General features: G+C 42.7%; 1 protein-coding gene across 1 annotated transcript in view; it reads left to right on the top strand.

The window, feature by feature from the left end:
* Positions 1-24,657, top strand: part of KIF26B (kinesin family member 26B) — a gene marked incomplete at its 5' end in the record, with an annotated part of 102,890 nt that overhangs the window by 70,519 nt on the left and 7,714 nt on the right. The window contains 2 exons of the mRNA XM_009078381.1: positions 10,732-10,894; positions 11,994-15,426. Coding sequence (XP_009076629.1) covers positions 10,732-10,894; positions 11,994-15,426 — 3,596 coding nt within the window. The remainder of the gene's footprint in view (positions 1-10,731; positions 10,895-11,993; positions 15,427-24,657) is intronic.

The raw sequence follows: 24,657 nt of genomic DNA, 5'->3' as shown, positions 1-24,657 counted from the left end.
GTGTAAAGTCAGACAATTAAGCCCATACTTAGCCACTGCTGCTTACCCAGATTTTTGGAAAGACAGGCATGCATGTTGTATAGGATCTATATGTATTACCTGTACATGACAATACAGGGTTCCTAAATAGAAGTCATGGGATTTTAATGTGTAGATGGTTTGGAGCAGAGCAACTGAGGCCAGTGTGTTCCCAATTGTTAAATGGGAGATGACACAAAAAATTCCTCAATTTTGGAACTTGCTTCACTTGTTTAATTCTCTTCCTAGGTTAGCAGATCACTTGGCTGCTGCAAAGTCCATCTTCCTTACCAAGGGGCAGGAATTACTTCTTTTATCAGGTTTTAGTAGTTTCATGCTTCTCTGTGAAGTGGAGTTTGAAGTTGTATGTGAAAAGGAACTTTAAGAGGTATTAAATTTATTATCAGAGCTGGAAGCATGACTTGGGGCTTTTGTCTGTATATTTTGCTTTAATGCTGATAGTTTAATATTTTCACTGCTTTACTTTGTGTTTTGACAGCTTATAGTCAGGACCCTCTTTCATGAAATGGCATATCATTTTGTCTGTTGATCTAAATGAATAGTTCTGAGAGCATCAGCATCACGAAAATAATGTTTCTAACAGTTTGTCTTCAATTTTGACATCCAAAAAGGTGTAAATACTGGCCAAAAGTTCCCTTATGTTTGGGATTTTCTCTCATCTATGTGCTTTCTCTTGTGTGTTCAAGAGTGGAGTTTAACAAGTTTCGGTTTAGTTTCTGTGGGAGCACAAAAAAGATTTCACTCTATCTACTCAGTCATCAGTTCTCACAGCGCTTAGAGAGGCTTACTAACTATGAGGTTTATTTTCTCAAAGTTTCTTCAAATTGGCTAGCAGGCCAGTTACTGGAGGTGATGAGACAAGCTTGTGTGCAGGTGCACTGACAGTATGAACTCTTAAGCGTGACTTTGTTTTGGAATATTTATTGAGTGGCATAGATGAATTGTATAGTTTTCATATCTTTAATGACAGCCCCTCCTCTCCTTTTTTTTTTTTTTTTTCTTTCCACACAGGGGTGTGTGCACTTGCACTGGCCTCTGCTACCATTCTGTGGCCTGAAGGCTCTTAGGAGGTTGACATATAAAATCTTACTTAGCAAAATGTGAAGTGTTTCGCTGAATGACCTTCTCAGTTTCCTGGAGATGTCATCTATTTACACTAGTAGCAGTGCCAAGTGGAGTGGTTTCTAAAACTGAGCAGCAGTCAATTTATTTTCAGGTACCACTCCATTTGGGATTGCAATTAGAATAACTTGAGCTGCTCTCCAGAACAGGAAACTGGGAAGGTCATGCTGCCAAATTGTTGGCATCTTGATGAAGGAGTGTAAACTACTGCTGTTGCTACTGCAGATCAAATGAGCCTCACCAGAATGAAGTAATTATGAAATCCTCCCAAAAGATCATGAATATTCATGGATCAATTACAAACATTTGAAGTTAATTTTCGTTTGAGGAAATAACCCTGGTATTCCACACTCAGTACATATGCATCATGCAGGCAAAGGGCAAAGTGCTCTTTCTTGCAGCTAGGACTCATGGGTGCCACTGTGTGTGCAGCAGTGGGCTGCCTCTGGCTGGCCAGCACAGCAGTGCTCAGTGCAAAACCCAACTGTCCCCCTTGCTGTTCCCCCTTCAAACTGCCATGGTATATTCACTGGGTGACAGCCCAAATGTATACCTGGGGTATACACATGAGTCGTGCCAGTCTGGCAGGCAGGTGCTTGTTTGCACTGAAAGAGGAACTGAAGTGGCTGCTACCCTGCCCTCTCTGCTGGGACTGTCACCAGTGGTGGCTCTCCAGCCTATGTAAGCCCAGCCAAGGACACTGGCAGCAGCTCAGATACAGGGAGCTGTGGCCTTCTGAAAAACAACCCTGTTGCTTAGCCTCTTGAATGCAGAGTGGAGAGCCTCACTTTAATCTCCCCACTGCTTGGCTTTGTGAAGGTGGCAGAGCTGGGGACAGCAGCACTGCAAGTGCTGTAAAAGTGCAAGTGCTGAGCAAGGGGAATGGGTCCTGCCCTTCATGCTGATGGAGGAGTGGTGGAGATGCCCTCGCTGGGTGTCTGCTCTGCTTGTGCCCATATTAGCTATCAGAGGGGCCAGTGTGAAGGTGGTTTCCAGAATGTGTTCTCAGCAGACTGTCAGGGAGTGTTTCGTTGTGCTTTTTCCTGTTATGTGTTTTCCCCTATGACTGTGCTATAGGCACAGGCACTGTCCAGCTGCATTCCAATCCTTCCCTTTGCAGTGCTCCTGCTGCACTGCCAGGGCACAGGCAGCCCAGAGGAGAGACAAGCAGGCAGACTCCTAAGCTGCTCCAGTTGCTATCCTATAGCAGATGTGACTGTTGTCTTCTCATATAGAGCAACCAAACCATACCAATGAGCTGAGCCAAACTCATGGTTGCCATAATGCTTCCAAGTAAGGATGCCAAAGAAGGAGGGGCATAAGGAGAGAGAAGGCTTTCTGTTTCCCTTTGTGACTGTACCTTGGTAGAAGTTAGCACAGAGCCTGACCACATGTAGAGTCATTTAATTATTTAAAATCTGTATCATTATTGGTTTTAACTGTAGGATTTTTTTCCTCCTATAAATCACAGTCTACTTATTGCACATGTTTTAACCAGTGGCATTGCTGGTTTTGGGGAATCTGGCTTTAACTGCAACATACAGTTGCTGAGTCTAATTAGCCCCCAGAATTAATTGAGCTTCTGTTTTTCAGCTAGAATTTATTCAGAGCTGGCACACTAATGAGACAGACCACTATGATCCTTTATTTTTTTATTATCTTTGAGCTTTGTTGGTATGTTTTTAATGGTTGCTTGTGAATTGTGTTTGGTTCTGTGCTGGGCGTTGGAGTACAGAAGGGAGAGGGATCATTTTTTCCATTTTTGGTGTAGTCTTCTCTCTGAAACTATCACTGGTCTTGAGCAGTGTCGCCCTCCCAGCAACCTCCCACCCCACAACTTTTTCGTGCTGTGTCTTTAAACTGTATCTGGATCTCTGAGCTCTCATTTGAGTAACACATTGACCTGTAAATAAGGGTTTATATCTTCAGTTTGTTATTGCCAAAGTGTGAAATATACCTGAACCAAACCACATAAGTTCACGAAGCTGGGACAAAGACCTCAAGGAACTTTTTTATCTTGTTGGTTAAATTACTTAAATGAAGCTCATGTGGCTTCAGCTCCACTGCTGGCATGAGGCAGAAATGAGAAGATGGAGAAGTCTTTGTGCTTCTTCACAGCTAGCATAATGGTGTGCAGCTCACACGTGGGCTGACAGCATCAGAAACCATGCAATCTTTAATATGTAAAAGTGAAATTGTTGTGTGATAGCAACTGCTTTGTTGTGAGAGAGTTGGGCACACATTGTGAGAGTGGGGCAATTTTATGTCATTTTTGTTTAACAGATCGCTCCTTGTCTGTTTTGTGGACTGTTTAAATTTCATCAGTTTTGGAGCAACTTTTATACAAAAGTTACAGTTCTTGAATGTGCCCTTTTTATAGTGAGACACAGTCCCTTGATACTTAGGAGAAGAGGTTAGCCCCCACCTTGCTATAATCTCCTTTTAGGCAGTTGTAGAGAGTGATAAGTTCTCCCCTTGACCTCTTTATCTCCAGGCTAAACAACCCCAGTTCCCTCAGCCACTCCAGTCCCTTCACCAGCTCTGTTGGCTTTCTCTGGACACACTCCGGCACCTCAATGTCTTTCTCATAGTGAGGGGCCCAGAACTGAACTGATTCAAGGTGCTGCCTCACCAGTGGGATTCTGTCCTTCTGTCATTGATTTTCTTTTCTGTCTTTGGTGAAAAGAAACAAAAGATCCTATTTTGTGCATCTGCCACATGCTCGTGTGTTGTCACAGACACGAAGTTTGTTCTGCAATATGAAATCTGCTCTCAAAAGACAACAATTGTAGTGGGAGTCCCCCTATATTTTATATTAATTTTGTGATAGTAGAATTTAAGTGTAAGTCCCATACTTGGCTGCAGCAACACCTTTCTCTTGCTCTTGACCTCTAAACTGCTGCAGTGTCACATCCCTTCCAGATGTGGTTGTGATTTTCCCAGTACATGAACCTGAGTACAGTATCCCCTTAGCGTAGTCCTTTCAGCTAGCTTCCCCTTCCCCTGTGCAGTGAACACAATGTTCTGGGTTGTGCTGGTGTACCTCACACAAGATAACTAACTGCAGTGGCAGTGGAAATTTCCACTTTGCTTCATTTTTACTCTAGTCAGCTTCCACCTGGAACAAGTTCATTATCTCCCCAATGCCTCGTTTCTCCAGGTGAAGGATTCCCCAGGTTAAAGGTCCGACGCATTACCCATCTTTCTTCAACTGCTTCACTTTTTTCTGCTAACAAAGCCAGGCTTATATGGCTGAACCACTGAGGTCTTTATCACTCCAGCTGGCCTCATTTTGCCTGTGCTACACACATTGGTCCCATTTCCTCTCTCCCTCTATCAAAATTATTAACAGAAAGGAAAGACATAACTAAAGCAAACTATACTGGTTCATAGTGAACTCAGCTGTTACACACCTGTAACATCCGCTGTTGGGTTTGTGCCTTCTTAGCTAATAAACTGTCCTCTGTAGAGATTATTCCCATGCAATAAGAGCCAAACCCAAATATAGTCTTTATGTGGTTCCCTTGTTATGTAAGCATTTATTACTGTGAATAAAGCAGAGCATCAGCACAAGGGAGCAGAGTTAAGACTTCATGATCAAAAATAACTGCCATAGTTACTGAGATTTTTCCTTTGACATACCTCTATAAATAATTAGATTACAAGATACCTGAGGGCGTACATCATCTGATTCTGTAACAATAACACCTTGAGAGAGTTGACAACTTTCTCCTTTTGGCCAAGTGCCTAGAAAGACACTAAGGTATACGATTAATAGAGAGTACAAACACACACCCTTGCACGTCCTAAAGCTTAGCTACCCCATTGTATTTTATACCCTGTGGAATGTTATTACTCCTATTCCTGATGGTGCTGCTGTTGATGTTGAATAGCCAAAATCCTCACAGCAGTGGGGTGAGAGGAAAGGGAGGGCAAAGAAAATATTTGTTGTTAAGGTGAGGGGAAAAATCCTCCAAAACAAAGCATATAATATGATTGGTTAAATAATTCCACAGAGAAACCATTATTCCAACACTTTAGCTGGATCTTCCTCTCCAGTATTCCATTCCTTTTGTGGAAAAATTCTATGTTTGCATCTCACACACACAGAATTAAATGCTGGGCAGCAAAACCCACAAATTTCCTGAGTGCAATACATATTCTTATTGCTTCATTTTCTATTCATGAATTCTATTTTGCAGCCCTAAACAAAAGCAATTACAATGTGCCATTTTTCTGTGTAGCTCACTTTGAACGCATTGCTTGCAGGGATTCTCATAAAGCTGAAGGACATGGCAGAGGAAGATCCAGGAAGGCACTGCCCATGCTATGCCCCCTCACCCTGGCCTGTGCCTCACCTGGACAATACAATGCAGGGATACATACCAAATTATAGTGGCGTTATGGAGTTCCTCTGCTGGATGTTAATGAGCAGTTGGGGGTACTTGAGTGGGGAGAGGAGCCTTGGAGGTCAGGCAGTGTCAGTGGAAGACATTAGTGGGAGGAAAAGGGAGGAAATAGGAGATTAATACTGGAAAAGTGTCTAGCAGTGATGCTGGAGACTGTCAAAGTCTGGTCTAGCTGGTTAGACCACTGGAGGATGAAATCAATCTCAGCCAAGTGGTTTAGGGGAGGAGCTAGGGCTGAGGATCATGGTATAGGACTGAGAACCAGCAAAAAGGCTGGATGAGGAAGGCCCGGGATAGACATTGATAGAAGAGAATAGGATTGTCTGATGAAAGAAGAGCATGTCAAAAAGAACGTGAACACATGAGAGCACAGCTTTTCTGCAGCACAAGAAAGGATTGTCATGCTCACGAGTCTCACTGTTTTTCTGCAGGCAGCAAATACTAGCAAAGCCTTGTGCTAAATTGTGGGTGATGTTCTCCTTCTCTACTGTTTGTGCAAACAAAAGGTGGCAGCTGGCTGCTGCAGACAGCTAGTTCAGCAGCTGAGGCTATTTAACACATAGGAATGTTTCAGCCTTGCTGGTGTCTCATTGAAGTGTAACCACAAATTCACATGAAATTACATAAAATACATATAATAAGAGCATTCAGATTGTGAAATCAATTGCTACAGGAGCAGGAAATGTCAAAATTAAGGGGCTATATATTGTGTTAACTTTTTCAGGGTTCATCCCCACCCCAAGTATCATCTTTTTCAAGACAGATAGAGGACCTACTTTAGACATGAATCAGGACTGTACCGTGATGTGGTCATTGTCAATAAATTGCTTCCTTAATTTGTAGCAGTAGTTGGAAGGCATATGGAGAATGGGATTGAGGACTGTGGAAGAGAAGGGAGCTGTTCTGAAGGGAACTGGTACCCTGTCAGAACTAGCTCTGCCAATATGTTCCTAAAATTTTTAGATGGGTTACTACTTGTATGTTCCTGGTTTTTTGGGTACCTAGATTGAGAGCCAGCTGCCCCATTTTTACTGAAAGAGAAGTCAGTTGGCTGTACTTTGAATGTGAAACATGATCAGTACTCTGAAAGATCACCAAACATCTATACTTGGCGAAGTCTTCAATGATTCAGGTATTATCAGAGGATTATGTACCTTGCCTCAGAAGCATTCATCAGACACTGCATTGAGGAGCTCCACAGGGAAAAAGAATAAAATAAAGAGCCTTTGAAGAAATTGGTCATTCTGGATTCAGAGCTGAGTTTGTATAGTCCTAATAGTAGATAAGGCACAAGTCTGCACACTACAAGGCAAGGATTAAATGAAAGACTAAATGACTTATGGTTCAGTGAGCACTGTTTATCCTGTGCAGAAATTGAGGCAGGTCTAGTGGAAAAATAGTATCCAGTCATGAAATTAAAGACTTCGACTTAACACACAGGCAATTGGGATTTATGCAGTGTCCAGGGAAATCTATCATGATCTGAAGTGCTCACTCTTCAATGTAAGATTCTGTATTGTTTGAATCTGAGTATAATTAATTACTCATGAGGAAGGAAAATACAGATATTTATAAGAGGAGCATGAAGATGTACATCTTTTCTTCTTACTGAGCAAGCAAAAGGTCTTAGTTTACACTGATCCCAGTTTGCATGGTGGTCACAGAAGAGAAGTAGAGAACACTGCTTATTGCAGCACTGCCTCATCTCTGTTTTGGAGAGGTTCAATACGTGCTAAAGTTCCTATTGAGAGATTCATAAAAGTCCTTCAGCAGCTACTGTAATGTGAGAGGGTGGAAATAACAGAGGAAAGGGAGCAAAATGGAGAAGAGAGAGGTCCTTGCTATATGGAAGGCTACTACTCCATGCAATGAACTGAAACTTTCACCCTGGCAATTTGCACTTCTGTATCGTACCTGCTGACATACTCCTTAAAGACATCTGAGTTTAGTTTCCTGCTCACAGGGCTCCTGCCTCTGGACTTTTCTGGAGATAAAGCTTTGTGTATTTTATTTTGGGTTTCACCTGTGTGGGATGTATGAATAATATTTAGTAGCATTTTGCTGTAGCCATGATCATCTAAGGAGCTAGGCAAGAAAAGGTTTACAAGTAAGGGTAATGTATTTTATTAGACCAAGTGATGTAGTTAGAAAAAGTACTGAAAAGACTGCAGAATAATGTATTTTATTAGACCAAGTGATGTAATTAGAAAAAGTGCTGAAAAGACTGCAGAACTGACTTACTGATATACATACAGGCTTTGGATTCTGAAGTGTGGTATCTCTGTGTATTATATCCCTGTATTTGTGATGGGTTGTGGTAAATTTCCTAAACTATAAAAACATTAGTGGAGGGGATAGAAATACATTTAAAATGAGGACAGGTATATAAAATGGGATCATTGTGCTGCTCTGCCTTACAAGTTTATTGCTTTTGGAGCAGAATAGAAATAGACCATTAGCATTCCTGAAGTCCTCTCCTTTGCTATAAAGGCATTGCTGCATTTCACATGCTGCTATGAGAAATCTGGGACCTTCTGCAATCCAGTATCTGCTTAATACAATGAGCAACATGCCCCAAGGAGCAGCAGACCTTCGGCAGGCTTCTTCAGAATTTCGTGTGTCTTAGTTTAGTGTGCAAAGCCATGGGATCAACAACAGTCTTGCTTCTCAAAGCTCTTCCAGTGCAGAAGTGCAGACCTTCTCTTTTTAAAGCTTCTGCTTTCATAGGAAATTTTGCATTTGCAAATACCAGCTCATGAATCACCTAATGAAACAATTCATAGCCTTTCTTTTTTTTCTTCAGGCAGAAATGCCATGTCAGCACACAGAGGAATAAAGCATCTACTTCTGTGTCTCACACTGTCAAGCAAATTTCAGTGAGACATCCAAAATATTTTACCAGTATTTTAACTGAAGAGGATAGAGTAAGCTAAAAATTAAGCCACATGTTTTTGTGTTTTATATCCTCTTTGATTTTCTTTCTTTCCTTCAGAAGTTAGTAGGTGCAATTGTGAGAGATCAGTGAACCTTAAACAGCTGAACTTGTCTTATGACAGTGCCCATAACTGATGAAAATCTGTTTAGCAACTTTCTTCCTCTTCATTTTATTTTTCAGTGTACAATAATGACATAAGGCTTATTATCTTTTCTGTTTCAGTGTACAATAATGACATAAGGCTCATTATCTTTCCTAGGTGCAAAGTGAAGTTGATAGTCAATATATAGGCTGTGCTGAATGAAGAAACTCTGAAATTAGAAATAATTTTTGGCTGAGATTTTTACTGCTAGATTTCATGCTTTAATCCTTAACAAATCTCCCCTTTGGTTCCTATATAATATATGTCAGAGGATGATCTGAATTATAGAATAGGTATTTCCTCTGTATTGTCAATCTTCTTGCAAGTGTGTATTTCAGTATAAGACAGATGGCACAGATTATTTTATATTCCTAATGCATATACCTCCAGGAGAGCCACGCCTCAGTGTGCTGATGTTGGCTGCATGGGTTATGTATTCTCAGGAGACCAACATGTTCAGAATGTATGCTTTTGCCCTTTCCCCGTCATCTCATGTTTTGCTATGATACAAGCACTGGCAAATGAAAGGCTTATTATTGATTTATGTGCAGATGTTAATAATTTCCATGTTACTCTGCATTGGAGTGGCAGTAATTGATGTACAAAATTTGACATCTTAATTATTCCATGATGGAAAGGAGGGACACTATCCTGAGATACAGCAGCCTATTAACTCTGGATCTCTGGATTCAAAGCAGCCTTAGGTCACAAGTTAAATGTCTCAATATAGTCTTTACTGGTGTTTGCTTCTCAAAGACACCTGACTGTCTTCAATGTGTCTGGAGCAGATGGAAGCAGAAATCCTGAAACAAAAAAATGTTTTACTTCTAGTATTGCTAGCCTAGCTGAAATTGCAAGTACTAGAAATTTCAAGAGAAGCACAATTTATAAACTCCCCAGAGTTATTGCTAGATTCGTCAAAATGTGCAACCCAAATGCTGTTGTTTACTCAATCCAAAAGAGTTTACGTGTTCGTCCATCAGTCCCATCCAGCAGGCATAGCTTCAGTTCCCAGCAGTTGCAGCTTTATGCAGAATTCCTGAGAGCTGGAAATGTCACTGACCAAGGGCACCTATGCACCATAGGTCATTAGCAGATATTGAACAGTGAGCCCCAAAAATCTGATTTGCAGCTACTGAAGGTATTGCTAACATTACAACAATGAAAGCAATTCCTTTAGCAGTAGCTAAATATCAGGCTGTTGCTGTCTTTGCTGGCAGCTGTATGTAACCATTATCATCCACAACCTTTAGCATAGGAGAGGCTCTCTTCAAGAGGATGCCATTTCCTAAATAACCATCCAGTCGACCTGTGCACCATGTAGCTAAAGGTCTCTGCATTTCTGACTACAGAATTAGATGTCCACCACAGAAGTGTTACATATGCATCATTATGCTGTTAAAATTCATATTCTCCGTCCTGTCACAGTCAGCCCCACAATAAGGCATCAGCATTTCGAAAGCTATCCAATGCTTAACAATAGAGTAAATGGAAAGAACAGAAAATTTGATTTCCACCTCAGTGGAAGAAAAGATCTAATACGAAAGAACAATTGTGTGAAGTCTTAGGGCTTGATTGTTTTGTATTTCACCAGCATCATCTAAAAATAACTTCAGTGGTTTAACTATTATTTATATTGAGTTACCCCAGTGCCCTAGAAGGCAAGAAAAAATTGATGTTCTCTAATCTAATCCACTACTCTCTTGTCCTCCGTAGCTGGGCCAGGGTTTGCCTGCACACTGTACATTTCAAAGAGGCAGCAGTTTGATGTTTGCTGATGTGGGTCCTTAACAGGTTCCAGTGCTGGTCTGCATGTGTGTATTGGCAGTGGTAACAGTGCAGAAGGACTGAGACCAGAAGAAGACAGAAAGGGAGAACTGGGAAGAGAAAAGCAGTTTGAATTGTAGTCCAGGGTCTTTTGACGTGCTCAGCTGCAGACACAACATTGTGCAAACCTGAGGAAGGAAACTAATTAGGATTCCATTGAAAGAGGAGAGAGTATCTTGTGGAGACCCATATTACATCATGATGGTCAAAGTGAAACCTTGCTCGATAATGTAGCCTTAATTCATTTTATTTTGCAGAGACAGCAAGCTTACCATGTTGCTTCGAGAGTCCTTGGGGAATATGAATTGCCGCACCACAATGATAGCTCACATTTCAGCCGCTGCGGGGAACTACGCTGAGACACTGTCCACCATCCAGATTGCATCAAGGGTCCTCAGGATGAAGAAAAAGAAAACTAAGGTAAGACAATGTATAACTCCCTTCTTGTAGTGGTGGAGGAGTGAGGAAGAAGGATCCTTAATTAAAGCAGCATGTAACAAAATCAGTAATCAATTCCAAAGTGTATAGGTTGTATGTACCCTGTTCTAGGCAATTGTCATAGAGCACATATCAGAGACTGGAGGGGTAAGTGCTTCAGCTTCAGAGACAAGAGTAAATTCAGACATATCTGCTGTAGCAGGTTTGTACGTTGGCCTTGTTTAATGACAGAGCTGTCAGAGAGCATGTATTTTCTATTATGCTCTTAGTGCTAATGAAATAATAAGGAATGAAACTGCTGTAGAGTTAAAGGAAATTGGGATTAATTAAGAATTAGATTCTTTATGCTTCTCAGAGAGAGCAGGAGCAAAATAAATGCAAAGTAGTGTGTCCATTGCCAGCATTGATGCCCCTTTTATTCCTGTGCTTCTAAATATGGGTGATAGATTTCCCAGGAAGTAGAGTTATGATGGTATCTATCTGCTTTCATGTTTTAGAGTCCTGGTTCCTTCTGTGAAACTTATAGTGTGAATTGGGGAGAATGAGTGAATTTTATGCATTTCATTTAAATTAACAGCCTACAGATTTACTAAAGCTTTTTTGTCAATTGATTGAAGAAAGACAAGTGAAAAGATTCAGTCCACACACCATCACAGCACTGTGTCTCCAGAGATCTCTGAATGCACATTATACAATTCCATACACCGATAGTATGACCAAACAGGGTTATATGTAAAGAGTTTTCTTGTTCCTCTTCACATACACACAAAATCAGCAAGGTCTGCCAAATGCCTGATTTCTTTGGCCAGGCTTAATAAAGGGAGGGATCCTAATACAGTTTTTTAGTACTTCTGTTTTGGAAGCATCATGATTTTGAGTGGGACACAGTTGGGACATTGGGTTCTCCATTGAACATATCTTTGTGTTTGCTGTAGACTGTGGATAAGCAGCATCAGAGCTCTGTGCCTTAGTTTAGAGATCTCCCAGTTTAGATGTGACTCTGACCTTTTTGTGTATGTGGTTTGTGCAAGGAGTGGCTTGCAATGCTGAAATGTCATAGACTCTCTCTTTCATATTGCAGTACACATCGAGTTCTTCTGGAGGAGAGAGCTCTTGTGAGGAGGGCAGGATGCGGAGGCCAACCCAGCTGAGGCCTTTCCATTCTAGAAACACTGTTGACCCAGACTTCCCTATTTTACATTTATCAAGTGATCCTGATTATTCGTCCAGCAGTGAACAGTCGTGTGACACAGTGATTTACGTTGGCCCCAATGGCACTGCCCTTTCTGATAAGGAACTGACAGATAATGAGGGTCCCCCTGACTTTGTTCCCATAGTTCCTGCACTGCAAAAGACCAAAAACGAGGGCAGGTTGGAGGAAGTTAGTGAATCAGGACCCAGCACATCTGAAAGAGACTGCCTGAAGTGCAACACCTTTGCAGAGCTCCAGGAGAGGCTGGATTGCATAGATGGCAGTGAAGAGACCCACAAATTTCCCTTTGAAGAGATGCCTGCTCAATTTAGCTCAGACCAGATGTCTAAGTGCTCTGTTTCAAGCCAGCTGGCAGAGCTTAGCCACTTACCAGAGTCAGATAAGGAAGATATGATGCCAGAATGTCAGCATCCTGATAGAGAAGCCAAGGAAAATATAAATGCAACACCCAGCAAAGCTAAGAGAAATCACTCCCCTGTTCCTTCTGGAGCTCTTACTAATCTTTCAACTCCTTCTTCTCCCAGGAGTGTAACAGGCAGCTCTAGTAAAGACCTTAGCTCTTGTCAGTTAGCACACAGCACCAGCTTGCAGAGCAGCAGAGAAGGGCTTAACACCTGTGGATTTGTGGAAGGCAAACCTCGGCCAATGGGATCACCCCGTCTTGGCATTGCAAGCCTCTCAAAGACATCTGAGTATAAGCCACCAACTTCTCCTTCCCAGAGGTGCAAGGTCTATACACAGAAAGGAGTCCTGCCCAGCTCCACTCCTCCACCAGTTCCCCTGAGTAAGGACACTGAGATGACATCTACTGAATCTTTATTACAGCCAGAAATCCGGACCCCACCTGTAGGCATGAGCCCCCAGATTATGAAGAAGTCGGTGTCCTCCAGCAATGAGGATTTTGAAGAGACCATTGTCAGTGAAGATCGGCAACAAAGCATTTCTCCAGAATCCAAGAAGGAGATTCTGAGCACCACCATGGTCACTGTGCAGCAGCCATTGGAGCTGAATGGAGAAGATGAGCTGGTGTTCACACTTGTAGAAGAACTAACCATTAGTGGGGTCCTTGACAATGGGCGCCCAACCAGTATCATCAGTTTTAACAGTGACTGCTCTGTGCAGGCTTTGGCTTCTGGGTCTAGGCCAGTCAGTATTATCAGCAGTATATCTGAAGATCTTGAATGTTACTCCAGTGCAGCTCCTGTGTCTGAAGTCAGCATCACACAGTTCCTTCCACTTCCAAAGTTGAGTCTGGATGACAAATCCCAAGATGATGGCAGCAGACGCTCATCAATCAGCTCGTGGTTGAGTGAAATGAGCACAGGGAGTGATGGTGAACAGTCATGCCACAGCTTCATAGCCCAGGCATGCTATGGGCATGGGGAAGCTATGGCAGAACCCCCTGTCTCTGAGTTTGCAAGCACCATACAAAGTGCCAGCATGATTTGTGTAAGTGAAAAACAGAAGTCGGTGACTGACAACATGCTTATACTGTCAGAAATGGGGGAGGAAACTTTTGGCAAAGTGCCACCCATCAAAGGCTGTAAAATATCAGCTCTAGGGAAAACTACTGTCACAATCAAAAACACTGCAAGCCTTAGCAGCTGTGAGGGCTATGTCCCAATGAAGACAAACATTACTGTGTATCCCTGTATTGCTGTTAATCCATTCAAAGCACAAGACACTGATGATGCTGTACTGGCTGTAACTGCAGACCCAAAGGTTGCTCATCCCCATGACAGGAAAGAATCCAGTGCTAAGAAGGATATCAAATTTGAAGACCCTTGGCTGAAGAGAGAAGAAGATGTTGAAAAGGACAGCTCTGGGAGCAGAGATGGGCCAAGGCCTGACACGGCCACAGTTTCAGGCAAGCCTGAGCACAGCACAAAGCAGTCCTTGGCGGACAGGTTTAGCAGCAGCAGTGGGGACACCTCTATTTCCCCAGGATCTGACAGTCTGAAAAGGATTGTGGATGGGTGTGAGATGGCAGCGTCTGGCTCTGCAACCCAAAGCCCTGTTCATTCCAGTGATGGCTTGAAGAATTGTAGTCTCCCTCGAGGGCTCCTGAAGGCAAGCAAGTTGGAGGAGTCTGAAAGTCATCTCCATCCTACTGTCACTGACAGCAGTGGAGTCAGTTCTCCTGCCCTCCCTCCATTTTCTAAGGCTAATCTTGAGAAGAAAATGGCCTCTCCCAAACACTGCATCCTCACTCGTCCCAAAGGGACCCCTCCTCTGCCACCAGTGAGAAAGTCAAGCTTGGATCAGAAGAATAGAGCCAGCCCCCAGCACAGTGCAGCCAGCAGCACCACAAGCAGTCCCTCCAGCCAGCCTGTGTCCTTCCTGGCCAGCTTCCCCGAGGAGCTGAATGCCAAACAAAAAGGCCCTGGCATTGACAGCAGCATCAACAACAGCAGCAGCAAGCTCTTCAGTGCCAAACTGGAGCAGCTTGCCAGTAGGACCAACTCCCTTGGGAGGTCCACAGGAAGTCACTATGAGTGTTTGTCGCTGGAAAGAGCAGAAAGCCTGTCCTCGGTGAGCTCCAGAATGAGCCCTGGCAGAGACACCACCATGCCTAGGGCTGGAAGGAGCCTCAGCCGCAGTGCCATGTCCTCACCCACCAACTCGGGCCTCTCCCAGTCAGCAGGTGCCTCCCCAAAAGCCAGCCAGTCGAAGATCTCTGCAGTCAGCAAGCTCCTGCTGGCAAGTCCCAAGGCCCGCAGCCTGTCTGCCTCTGCCACCAAAACACTCAGCTTCTCCACCAAGTCTCTGCCTCAGTCTGTAGGGCAGAGCTCCAGTTTGCCCCCGAGTGGGAAGAACATGTCCTGGTCAATGCAGTCCCTCAGCAGAAACCGGGGCTCCAGCCTTGCTTCCAAATTGCCCCTTCGGGCTGTCAATGGGCGTATTTCAGAGCTGCTCCAAGGGAGTGCAAGTTCCAGAGGCTTACAGCTGCGGGGAAGCTCAGAGACAGATGAACATGGGGGCCTTCCTGCAGATGAGAAGCCAGCTGTTCACATGCTGCCTTCACCTTACAGCAAGATCACCCCTCCTCGGAAACCTCACCGCTGCAGCAGTGGTCATGGGAGTGACAACAGCAGTGTCCTGAGTGGGGAGCTTCCCCCTGCCATGGGGAAAACAGCCCTCTTCTACCACAGTGGGGGGAGCAGTGGCTATGAGAGCATGATGAGGGACAGCGAGGCGACTGGCAGTGCCTCTTCAGCACAAGATTCCATGAGCGAGAATAGCAGCTCCGCGAGTGGCAGATGCCGAAGTCTCAAAAATCCAAAGAAACGATCAAATGCAGGTAAGCTTGTGGTGGTGAAAGAGGGAGGCAGACCAAAGCAGGTAATTAATACACAGTGGGTAGGCTGGCCCTAAATGTGAGTTAATTCAGTACCAGCTGAGAAGGGAGGATAAGATAAGTGTCCTAGGCTCTGCCTCTCTTCATTTTGGAACATGCACAAATCCTGTGTGGTTGCATTGCCTTTGCAGTGTAGTCTTGTCTCACCTATTTCACTTAGGTTTATTTCAGATTAACAAAAACTAGTTAGTATTGGCAATACCAGACACATTCAAGTAATTATTTAGACAAATATTCTTTTGGCTGGATTCCAGAAAGATGCTTTTGTGAGACCATGAAATGTAACTGTCTGCTTTGAACATAGACTTCTCTTTTGATATGCACATTTCACCAATCCAAGACCAGAGTCTTGCTGAATAGCTATATTTGTTGTGAACCTGCTTTTGTGCTTTGTGTGCTCTGGATGACCAAAGGTGCAAGATGCCCTACATTTGAAACTGCTTCCCATGTAGAAGATGGAACAAAATTTCACCCATGTCCCTTGAAAGATGTTATCCTGCCTCTGAGATTCTTGCTTTTTAGCTTTTGATTTGTGAGGCCTTTTCTCAGTAATTAGATAATATTAAGAAACATATATGGGAACTATTGCACTGAAGCACTTTCAAACCCGAAACCTTTTTAGTGACTATGGAAAGGATCAGAAAGACTTCATCTTTGTTCAAATATAATCCCCAGTGGCTTTCATACTACATCAGGACTTTTTAATTAGATGGCAAGAGCCTCCTGGGTCATATTAAGAGTTTGTGCATTGCAACTGGTGCGTCTTCCCACCAGAACGAGTTTCATAAAGTTGCAGAGCAGAGATGGGGAACATTCATGAGCTGGTCACCTCACCTTTTTCCTGGGTGCTGTTTTTCCAACCTGTAGTGTAAGTCCTGCCTAACCTACTTCCGAAAAAAATGCACATTGACATTGGAACTGGTGTGCACAGGTATGTGGAATATCAGTCGCTACTTATCCTACAGTAGTGCTGGCTGTCCAAAAGATGGTTTTCTCATAGTGTTCCTAATTCACCATCCATTCCACTTGCTATAATGCTCACCCCTGGAGTTCATTTACAGTGAACAGAGTAATGCATAGCTCTCCCTTTCTTTATGCTCTTGACTGTGGTAGCAAGAAGAACACATGCAGCACAGATGTGAATGCAGTAGATACCACTACTAAAGCAATATCCTTAAATGCATGGCTGATTGTACCTGTTCAGAGGATGCATCTGAAAGTGATCACTCCACATGGCACAAGCCCAGACCAAGTGATTAAATAATATTTCTGAAGTTAACTTTGCATCCAATGAGAAAACCTCTTTCCTACCCGTTCAGTTTAAGTGGTAGCAAATTGATTTTTTTCTGTCTGAGAAGCTCTTCTTCTAAAAGCTCCTGTCAAATATAAACTTGTTAATAGTAACTAGCAAGAAAAAGAAACGTGATTTGTGGAAAAGGAAAATAAAGCTGTCCACAAAAGTGGCATTTCTGGATGTATACTGACAACTGGATTGTGTCTTGTGGAGAAGCTGCCCATGTAATATGAACTTTTTCCACAGGTTCCTCTCTTGGAACAAGTTGCTCAGGGAGGTAGTAGATGCCCCAACCCTGGTAGCATTCAAAGCTAGGATGGATGAGGCCTTGAGCAACCTGGTCTATTGGGAGGTGTCCCTGCCCATGGCAGGGGGTTGGGACTAGATGATCTGTAAGGTCCATTTCAACCCCTAAAATTCTATGATTCTAATTCTTCAAGGTCATTTAGATGAAAAACGTTATCAAGTTCTGTGAAAACAGGAGGCTGTGCAGATGAGGGAACAGATTAGACACTAGAACACACCCCCCTCCTTTCCCTAGGGGAGATATTTTATAAAAATACTCTGAGAAAAGCTGCAGGCAGAGTGTCTGGATTCTTTAGACTCAGAGTTTATCCAGAAACTAAATCAGTAGAAGTCCAGAATTTGTTTACTCTGATACTCATGAAACTGGTTGTTTCATTTCACTTCTCTCTGCTTTGATAGCACATTGGAGGCTGGACAAGCCTGAAGATATGAGTGAGAAAAGCATTATCTTTGTGTTGTAATTACAGAAGACCTTCAGATGTGTGTACTGTATTTTATTCCAGAGCTATATTTTGGCTCAGAAGTTTGGTTTTTGATAACCCCTGTGCAGGACTAAACATTGTTTCAGTTGCCATGAAAAGTGAGTTATGAAGGTGAGGCCTGTTTGAGACTCAGGTTTCAGGTTGCTCTTGTAGCAGGAAAGAAGAGGCTTTTCCAGCCTTGAGCCTATCTGGCACAATAATGACACTGGTTTCTTGTGCAGTGCAGGTATGCAAGGCTGGAAGCAATGAGGCAAGTGGGAACCTTTCCTTAGCAGGGAACATGAGGAGTCTAGCTTTGCTGCTTTTTTGCTGTTGTGTAACATCTGACCTGTCTTTTTCACCAAATACAGCTTTGTTTGGCTGGCCGAGAACTTCATCTCTTTATTCTAATTTGTGATGTGGGTTCGTTCCTCTCTCCTTCATCAGCAATATTGCAGTTATCTATCTGATGCTGGATCTGAAACTCTGGGGTGGAGGGTTTTCAGTGGAGGACCTGTGTCCTTGGAAGTTACCTGCCCAGTGGACTTGGCATAGCCTGGCACATTGACCTCCCTCAAAGTAACGTACAAAGCTTCTTTCTTAATTTAGCATGTCACTTGATGTGGTGAGATTCTGAGTATATCACCTCTGATACTTTACTTTTGAGAGTGATTCCCTGTATCAGCAAGTAACTCCTATATTGGTTTGAATGACTTGTATTTGTTTATAAGTACAAGCAGAGCTTTTATGGAAATTAAAAAAAAATAAATCTTTACCACCATCCCTATTTCTAGCAGCAAACCACTGTCCAGAATTTAATCAGGCTTCACTTTCTTATAACCCAGCTCTTGTTTGCATTTGGTTCTGCAGCAGTGAAATCACAATTCTGTTTTGATGTGTTTGATAATAGTATAATTTTTCACATGTCAACAGATTTATGATGGCATAAAATCAGGATTATTTCTTCAATGCAGGGGAACATGGAGGAGGAGTTGAGATATAAGGGAGAATAGAGCTGTTCACAAAAATATTTTATTGCATAATAAAAAAATGCAAAGTTTTGCAATCTTTCATCCTCTGTAATATCTCCTTTCTATAGTGTGAATGTTCTCTCTTAAGGAACACTTTTTAATGAAAAAGATAGCAGACAAAGGTTCTGAGCTCTGAAAAGACAGATATTATTTTAATACAAAGTGTCAAGAGCATTGGACCTTTCCTGATTTGCGGTCACAGATCCACTGTGCTGTAATGGATATGGCACTATAGATATGCTCATTTCAGGTCAGGCAACCTTGTCCACTTTATTTATGATTATTATTAACAGAAATGCTAGCTGTCAGACACGATCACCATGAATCAGCCCAAGGCCCCTGTAAAAGGGGCTATAAAGAGTCTTTAAGAGAATCACCAGCAGATCTCACAATTACTTTTGAAGTTCTGACACATTGGAGAGACATCATTTTTTCTTGAGATTAAGATCTTGTCTTTCAGTGCTCTTAAGTGCATTATTTGTATGTGTAGGTGCTTCTGCCCTGAATGTCATACATGAAGCATCAGACCTACATTGACAGCTTTTGAAGGATAAAGCTAGTTCATATCCTTCAGTTAAGCCTTAGGTTAAATTTTGGGCTCTGCCTGTGTACCTGTACAGTCCACAGACAGCCCACTACAAAATTGTGTATGTACAAGATTAAAAGTAAAAAAAAATTAAAATTGCCTCTTGCATTCTGGTACCTATTGAAAAATCATGTGTTTACATCATGAAGCACGTAACCCTTCCCCCTGAAGCTAACCTATCCATTTAATAAACATTCTCCTCTTTCTAGCATCTAACATTGGTTCTATAACATCATGTCAGCATATATTGGCCCAAAGTGACTGCTTATGGCAGAAACAAAGCTATTTAGCCCTGATCTATGGCTGTACATTTCAAAGCTTTGTACTCATGCTCTTTAATCGACCCTGTGGTGTATTATCCCAGACACCATTTTACAGATGGAGAAATGAAGGCAGAGAATTTTACTGACTTTCCCAATGCCCTCAACCAAGTGAGAGTCAAATCCAGGGTTAAATTACAGGCACCCTTGACTCCTAACCCCAGCCACAACTAACTTTGCCATGCATCCTCTCCTGCCCTTGCTGAGTAGTGGAGAGGAGAGTTTGATTTGTTATTCTTTTTTTGTGGTGGGCCCTTCCTCCTTCTTTGTTCACAATCATCTCTCCAACTGTTTCCTTTGATTTCTTCACTCACTCCATTAGCCTTTCTCTGTAAGAAACAATAGGCATCTCAGCCATGTATCTGTGTCTGGCTCCTGTCTCCTCTCTCTTGGGTGGGCAGTGCTGTCTTGAGCAGGGCACTGAAGTGTTAGGGCATAACTTGTACAGTTATCAGTAGCACCAGTATTTTTTAATTCCTCAGAAATTCAAAGAGCAATGGCCCAGTGCTGCTCCATGGAAAGGCAATGATAAGGGTGCTTTTATAATACATACTCCTGTATGTGATCAGGAAATGTATTCTTGGTTGAACTCCATTTTACCAAAGCCATATTTGTATCCTGGGGACACAAGAGATGTGAGGGAAGGGAGGTAGGCAGGGTGGCAGATTAGGACTTGCAAGATCTATGTTGTATTCTCTGGTGTGCTGTTGGTTTGCTGTATCACCTTGGGCAACTCGTGTATTTTCTGTGTTCTCTGGTTACTAGCTCATAAAAGGGGATAATGGTGGTAAAAAAAAAAAAAGGAACAGCAGAGTCCTTAGATCAGAAGTTTTATCTACCTGCTTTTTGCTCTTCTGATTGGATTTTTAGCATCTTTTCCCTAGTTTAGTTTGGATGTATGTGGGCAATACTTTAAAATAATTCTCAATGCATTTCATGACTGGATGATTTCAGACATGCAGCTTTGGTGTTAGCTCTAGGTCTTGCCCTCTGTGAGATAACAGCAAAGCAAGAGCCCAGGCTCTAGTGAGGTTTGCCCAGTAAAGGCAGATCCTGTTTGCATTCTCATATAATATGCATAAATGTCTTTTTTCTACCTTCTGCTGCCCTCTCCTACTAGGTTCCTGTCCCTTGTGCTGTTTCAGTGCAGGCTGTAAGGAAACCTTCCCTGGGAACAGCAGGACAGGAGGGATTCTGGTATAATTCCTTATAAACGAGGCTTTCATGGAGATCATGCAGATCTTCCTAAAGCTGTCTTCTTTCCTGTTCCCTTTGGGAATAGGGTTGGGTTCCTAAGAGTGTCCCCATCCCATGTAACATCAAGTTAGACCTACAGGCTGCAGTGTATTGCTGCTTGCAGCTTTCTGTCAAGACAGGACAGACCTCTGCTGAGGAGTGTGTCTCCTTTGATTTCTCCAGTTGAGGCTTTTTGGGGGTGAGTATGAGCTTGGAGTGTTACTGGTGCTGGGACTTGTGTCAGCAGGGTGAAACACTCAGGGCAGTGCTCTGTTGGCCCAAACAGGCTTGGAGGAGCAGCAACTGTGCAGCAGTTGTAACGTGCTGGTGGGGACAGCTGCCTCTCAGTTGGTATGCACAGGCTCACTCTTGGGGGCAAAGACCTAGGACTTGGGCATGAGAGAAAGATGTGAGGCAGAAGCAGACAGTTCAAAGATGTGAGATTCAGGGCATAAAGTCCTTTCCTGTGAAGTGCTTCCAAGTTGTGTCAGTTTGGGCCAGTTCAGCCTTTTCCTGAATGTTAAGTATCAGTGAACATCAGAAAACAAAAACCTAAGGGATGCTATTGAAAGTCAGGCCAAGTAGAAACAAGCCTATAGGAAAATTAAGGTTTCCAAATTCTGACTTTTTGAGGTTTAAACCAGTGCCCTGGGTTGGAGTTGCCTATCTCAGCATTTGAAGGACCCTGCTTTTGTCAGTCCAGGACAGGATTTGTGTGTGTGTGTGTATGGGTGTGTGTGAGTTTCTGCACATGCTTTCATCATCTTTGCGTGGGGAACCTGTCTGACTGTAGGTAATTAAAGTTTCCTTCTGCAGCATTTGATGGCATTCACGGTAAAGGTTCATGACTCCTCGCGTCTCTTCCTCGGCACTAACTTTCAACACCAAAGCAGAATAAATTGCTACATGAGTTTAAACACTTTAATAAAAAGATAGACTGTTAAGACATGACAATAATTATCTACAATTAGAGTCCTTTTTTCTCTTACACATGTGCTCTGTGTTTCACTGGTAGGATGGTTTTAAAGATGGAGATTTAGAGGTTCCTGGAAAGCCCTGAAAACTATACTCGAACATATTCACTCTCTGGAAGCACTTAGCCCTGTCTATGAAAACAGCAGAAAAAGCTGAATCCATGGACTGTAAATTGTCGAAGTCCATCTCCAACTAGTATTGCAAAGCATCACATTTTGAAACATGGCCAGAACGATAATGATGAAACAAAACACCAACACAGAGAGTCTGAGATTTTCTTGCTGAATCCAAGTGAAAAGGAATTTGGTTCATGTTTACACTGCCTAAGGCACAGTGTGGGGAGCTGAAAATTGCCCTTTATATCAGAAAGCCGTTGGGCATCTCCAGCATTTCTACTTTAACTTGCTTACAAGTGATGGTAGCTAATTGATATCCTGCATTATACTTTTACCATGACAAAGGATGTTTAGAATTATATGGGGAAAATGCTGTTTGCATGCAGGTGACCACTTTATGCATGTTACTTGGTGGCTGGACGGCCCTGGGTGGAGTAGAGGGAGGGGAAGTGCAGGCTTCAGCTCCAATTTTTTTTTTGTTCATTAAAACAACAGCATTGATTTTCCCAGGTCAAAGCTAGGCCATTTCATGCCGCAAATCTGTGTTGAAAGGGATCAGAGTAATCATTTTTTACACGCTTGACTACTGCATGCCAGCACTGAGCTTTCAGCCACATGAACATAGGAATGATTTAATAGAGGAAATGGCAGCAGGCTATTGTGCACGGTGAAGGCTCCATGTAACATGCATGACTGAGTCGCACACCATTAGGCTGGGTGTAAATAAAACCTGCTCCTGACACTGCCACAGAATTAGCTCACTGGAATGCCTCCACCACTGTCCTGTTGGGAGATAATGCTCTGGCTGCAGAGCCCCTTCCCCCTCCAGCCTCTGCCTTTGCTGCCCAAGCAACTGGCGTGGATATGCAGTGCAGTACTGTAGTAACAATAACTAGCTCCTTAAATAATGCCACAATGCTGATAAATACCTGTTAAACCAAAATCAAGCTCGAAGTGAGATAAATGTTTAGAAGGGAGTCTGGTTGTTTTTTGCTAGGAATTGTGGGTGATGTGCATCTTCCCTGGAGCATCTCCCAGATTACTTGTCAAGCTGCCACACCACAGGAGGGCTGCTTCCTGATCTGGTTTCAGCCGTTCTCATTCAACAGCTCTAAACTGCCCTGAAAATCTCCTTTTAAAGCAAGATGACAATTTAGAAAGCAAGGTTAAGAAATGAACTGGGTAGGCAGAAAAAAAAAAGAGGAGTTGGGTGTACCTCAGCATGTTCCTTATGCCATAGTATAGGTATGGATGGAATATTATGAACAAGGCCTGCTTTATTCCTGTATACAGGAAACAGTGATTTATTGCCTCAAGTGTCCTCGTACTACTTATCAATTCACAACAGTGGGATTGCCTAAAAGTCAATACAGAATATGACCTGAATTATTTTACAGTGAGGTGGACGTAGAAAATTTTCTTCTGAGTGATGAATCCTGTCAGTGTTTCAGATTCCAGGTGTTTGGGTGCAACATGGTCCTTCCTATGTAATGTGTATAATCTCAGTTGGCAGGATGAGTGAATGCTGTTTGGATTTTCTAGCAACAAATGCCTGGATTCTTCAGTGTTAGGAGTACTGACCTCAAGAAGGGCACCCTAAATACCTCTGGTGAAGTCCTCACATCATCAGAGGGGTCTTCCACTTGTAAACATTGACAATGCCTTCAGTAATCAGGAGGGCAACTGTGCAAACTGTATGAAAATTCGAGGAGTAATAGCTATGTGCTCTGCACTAGGGAAAGTGGACTATAAAATAAACTAGGAGAAAGGAGGTCAAAGGAATGGGGAGGAGTTGGTTCAGTCATGGACAATTGCCCACGAGGGCAGGTCCCATTAGGAAATGAGAATGAGAGGCAAAGTCAGCATCACATTTTCAACTCAAACAAAGTAGGAGCTCTGTTGTGAGACAGTGAGGAGCAGCAGGGGGAAGAGGACAGATAATCTTTGCTAGTAAGCAAACAGTATGATGCTACAATTGACACTGATGCTCTTCTATTGGAGGCATGATATTTCTTGGAAATTAAGCCACAGAAGGAACAGTGGGAGCTTAGGGGTATTGCTTTAGTTATCCAGGATAGTTTTCTGTAATTGTCTTGGACTGTCTGGTGAGAAAAAAACCCAAAATGCTGAAGAACAGATTCTGTACAGAAAGGCAATTTTACATCCCATAACATTAAGTGCAGTGGGAAATAGCTTTGACTCCACATCCTGCCTTTAAGCACACACTATAAACCTCTGAAATGATGATATATCAAGTTACAGTTACATTGTCTGTTTGAAACACCTTGAAATTTCTAGGACAGCAGTTGTTTTGCACCCCATTCAAACATATCCTGCTTTGAAGAGATGTGCTGCATTGCTTTTCACTCAGATTTTGCATTTTCAGTTTTTGCCTTTACCTTTTTCATAGAAGAGATGCTCGGCCTGGAATGTGTGCTTGGAAAGCAGTCTAAGGGGAACACTCTAAAATATACAGTACTTAAGCAAAACCAGGCTTTCTTAGAGCTTCTGCCCTGGTCAACATGTACTTTTATTAACATACATCCTTATGCAGTTGGGCAATTTTGCTGAGGTCAGTGTGCCTTCTTATCCTTCAAGTTACCCTTACATACCTAGCTGGCTTGGTCTGTGTTTCTCATACCTGAAAGCTTCTCTGGGCTAACCTTTGCTGAAGTATGTTGTGGCTTCAGTGCCCCTCTTCAGTCAGATCTGCTTTCACACTGCACACCTTCAGTGCTGTGCTGCTTTTATCTTAATTTTAACCTGGCCAAACCTTAACCTATATAGGTGTTATATATACATATATATATATATGCACACACATATACACACATATATATATATATATA

This window comes from Acanthisitta chloris, unplaced genomic scaffold (assembly GCF_000695815.1).
Source record: "Acanthisitta chloris isolate BGI_N310 unplaced genomic scaffold, ASM69581v1 scaffold12727, whole genome shotgun sequence".
Classification (NCBI taxonomy): Eukaryota; Metazoa; Chordata; class Aves; order Passeriformes; family Acanthisittidae; genus Acanthisitta; species Acanthisitta chloris.
This window is presented reverse-complemented; position numbering and strand designations above follow the sequence as displayed.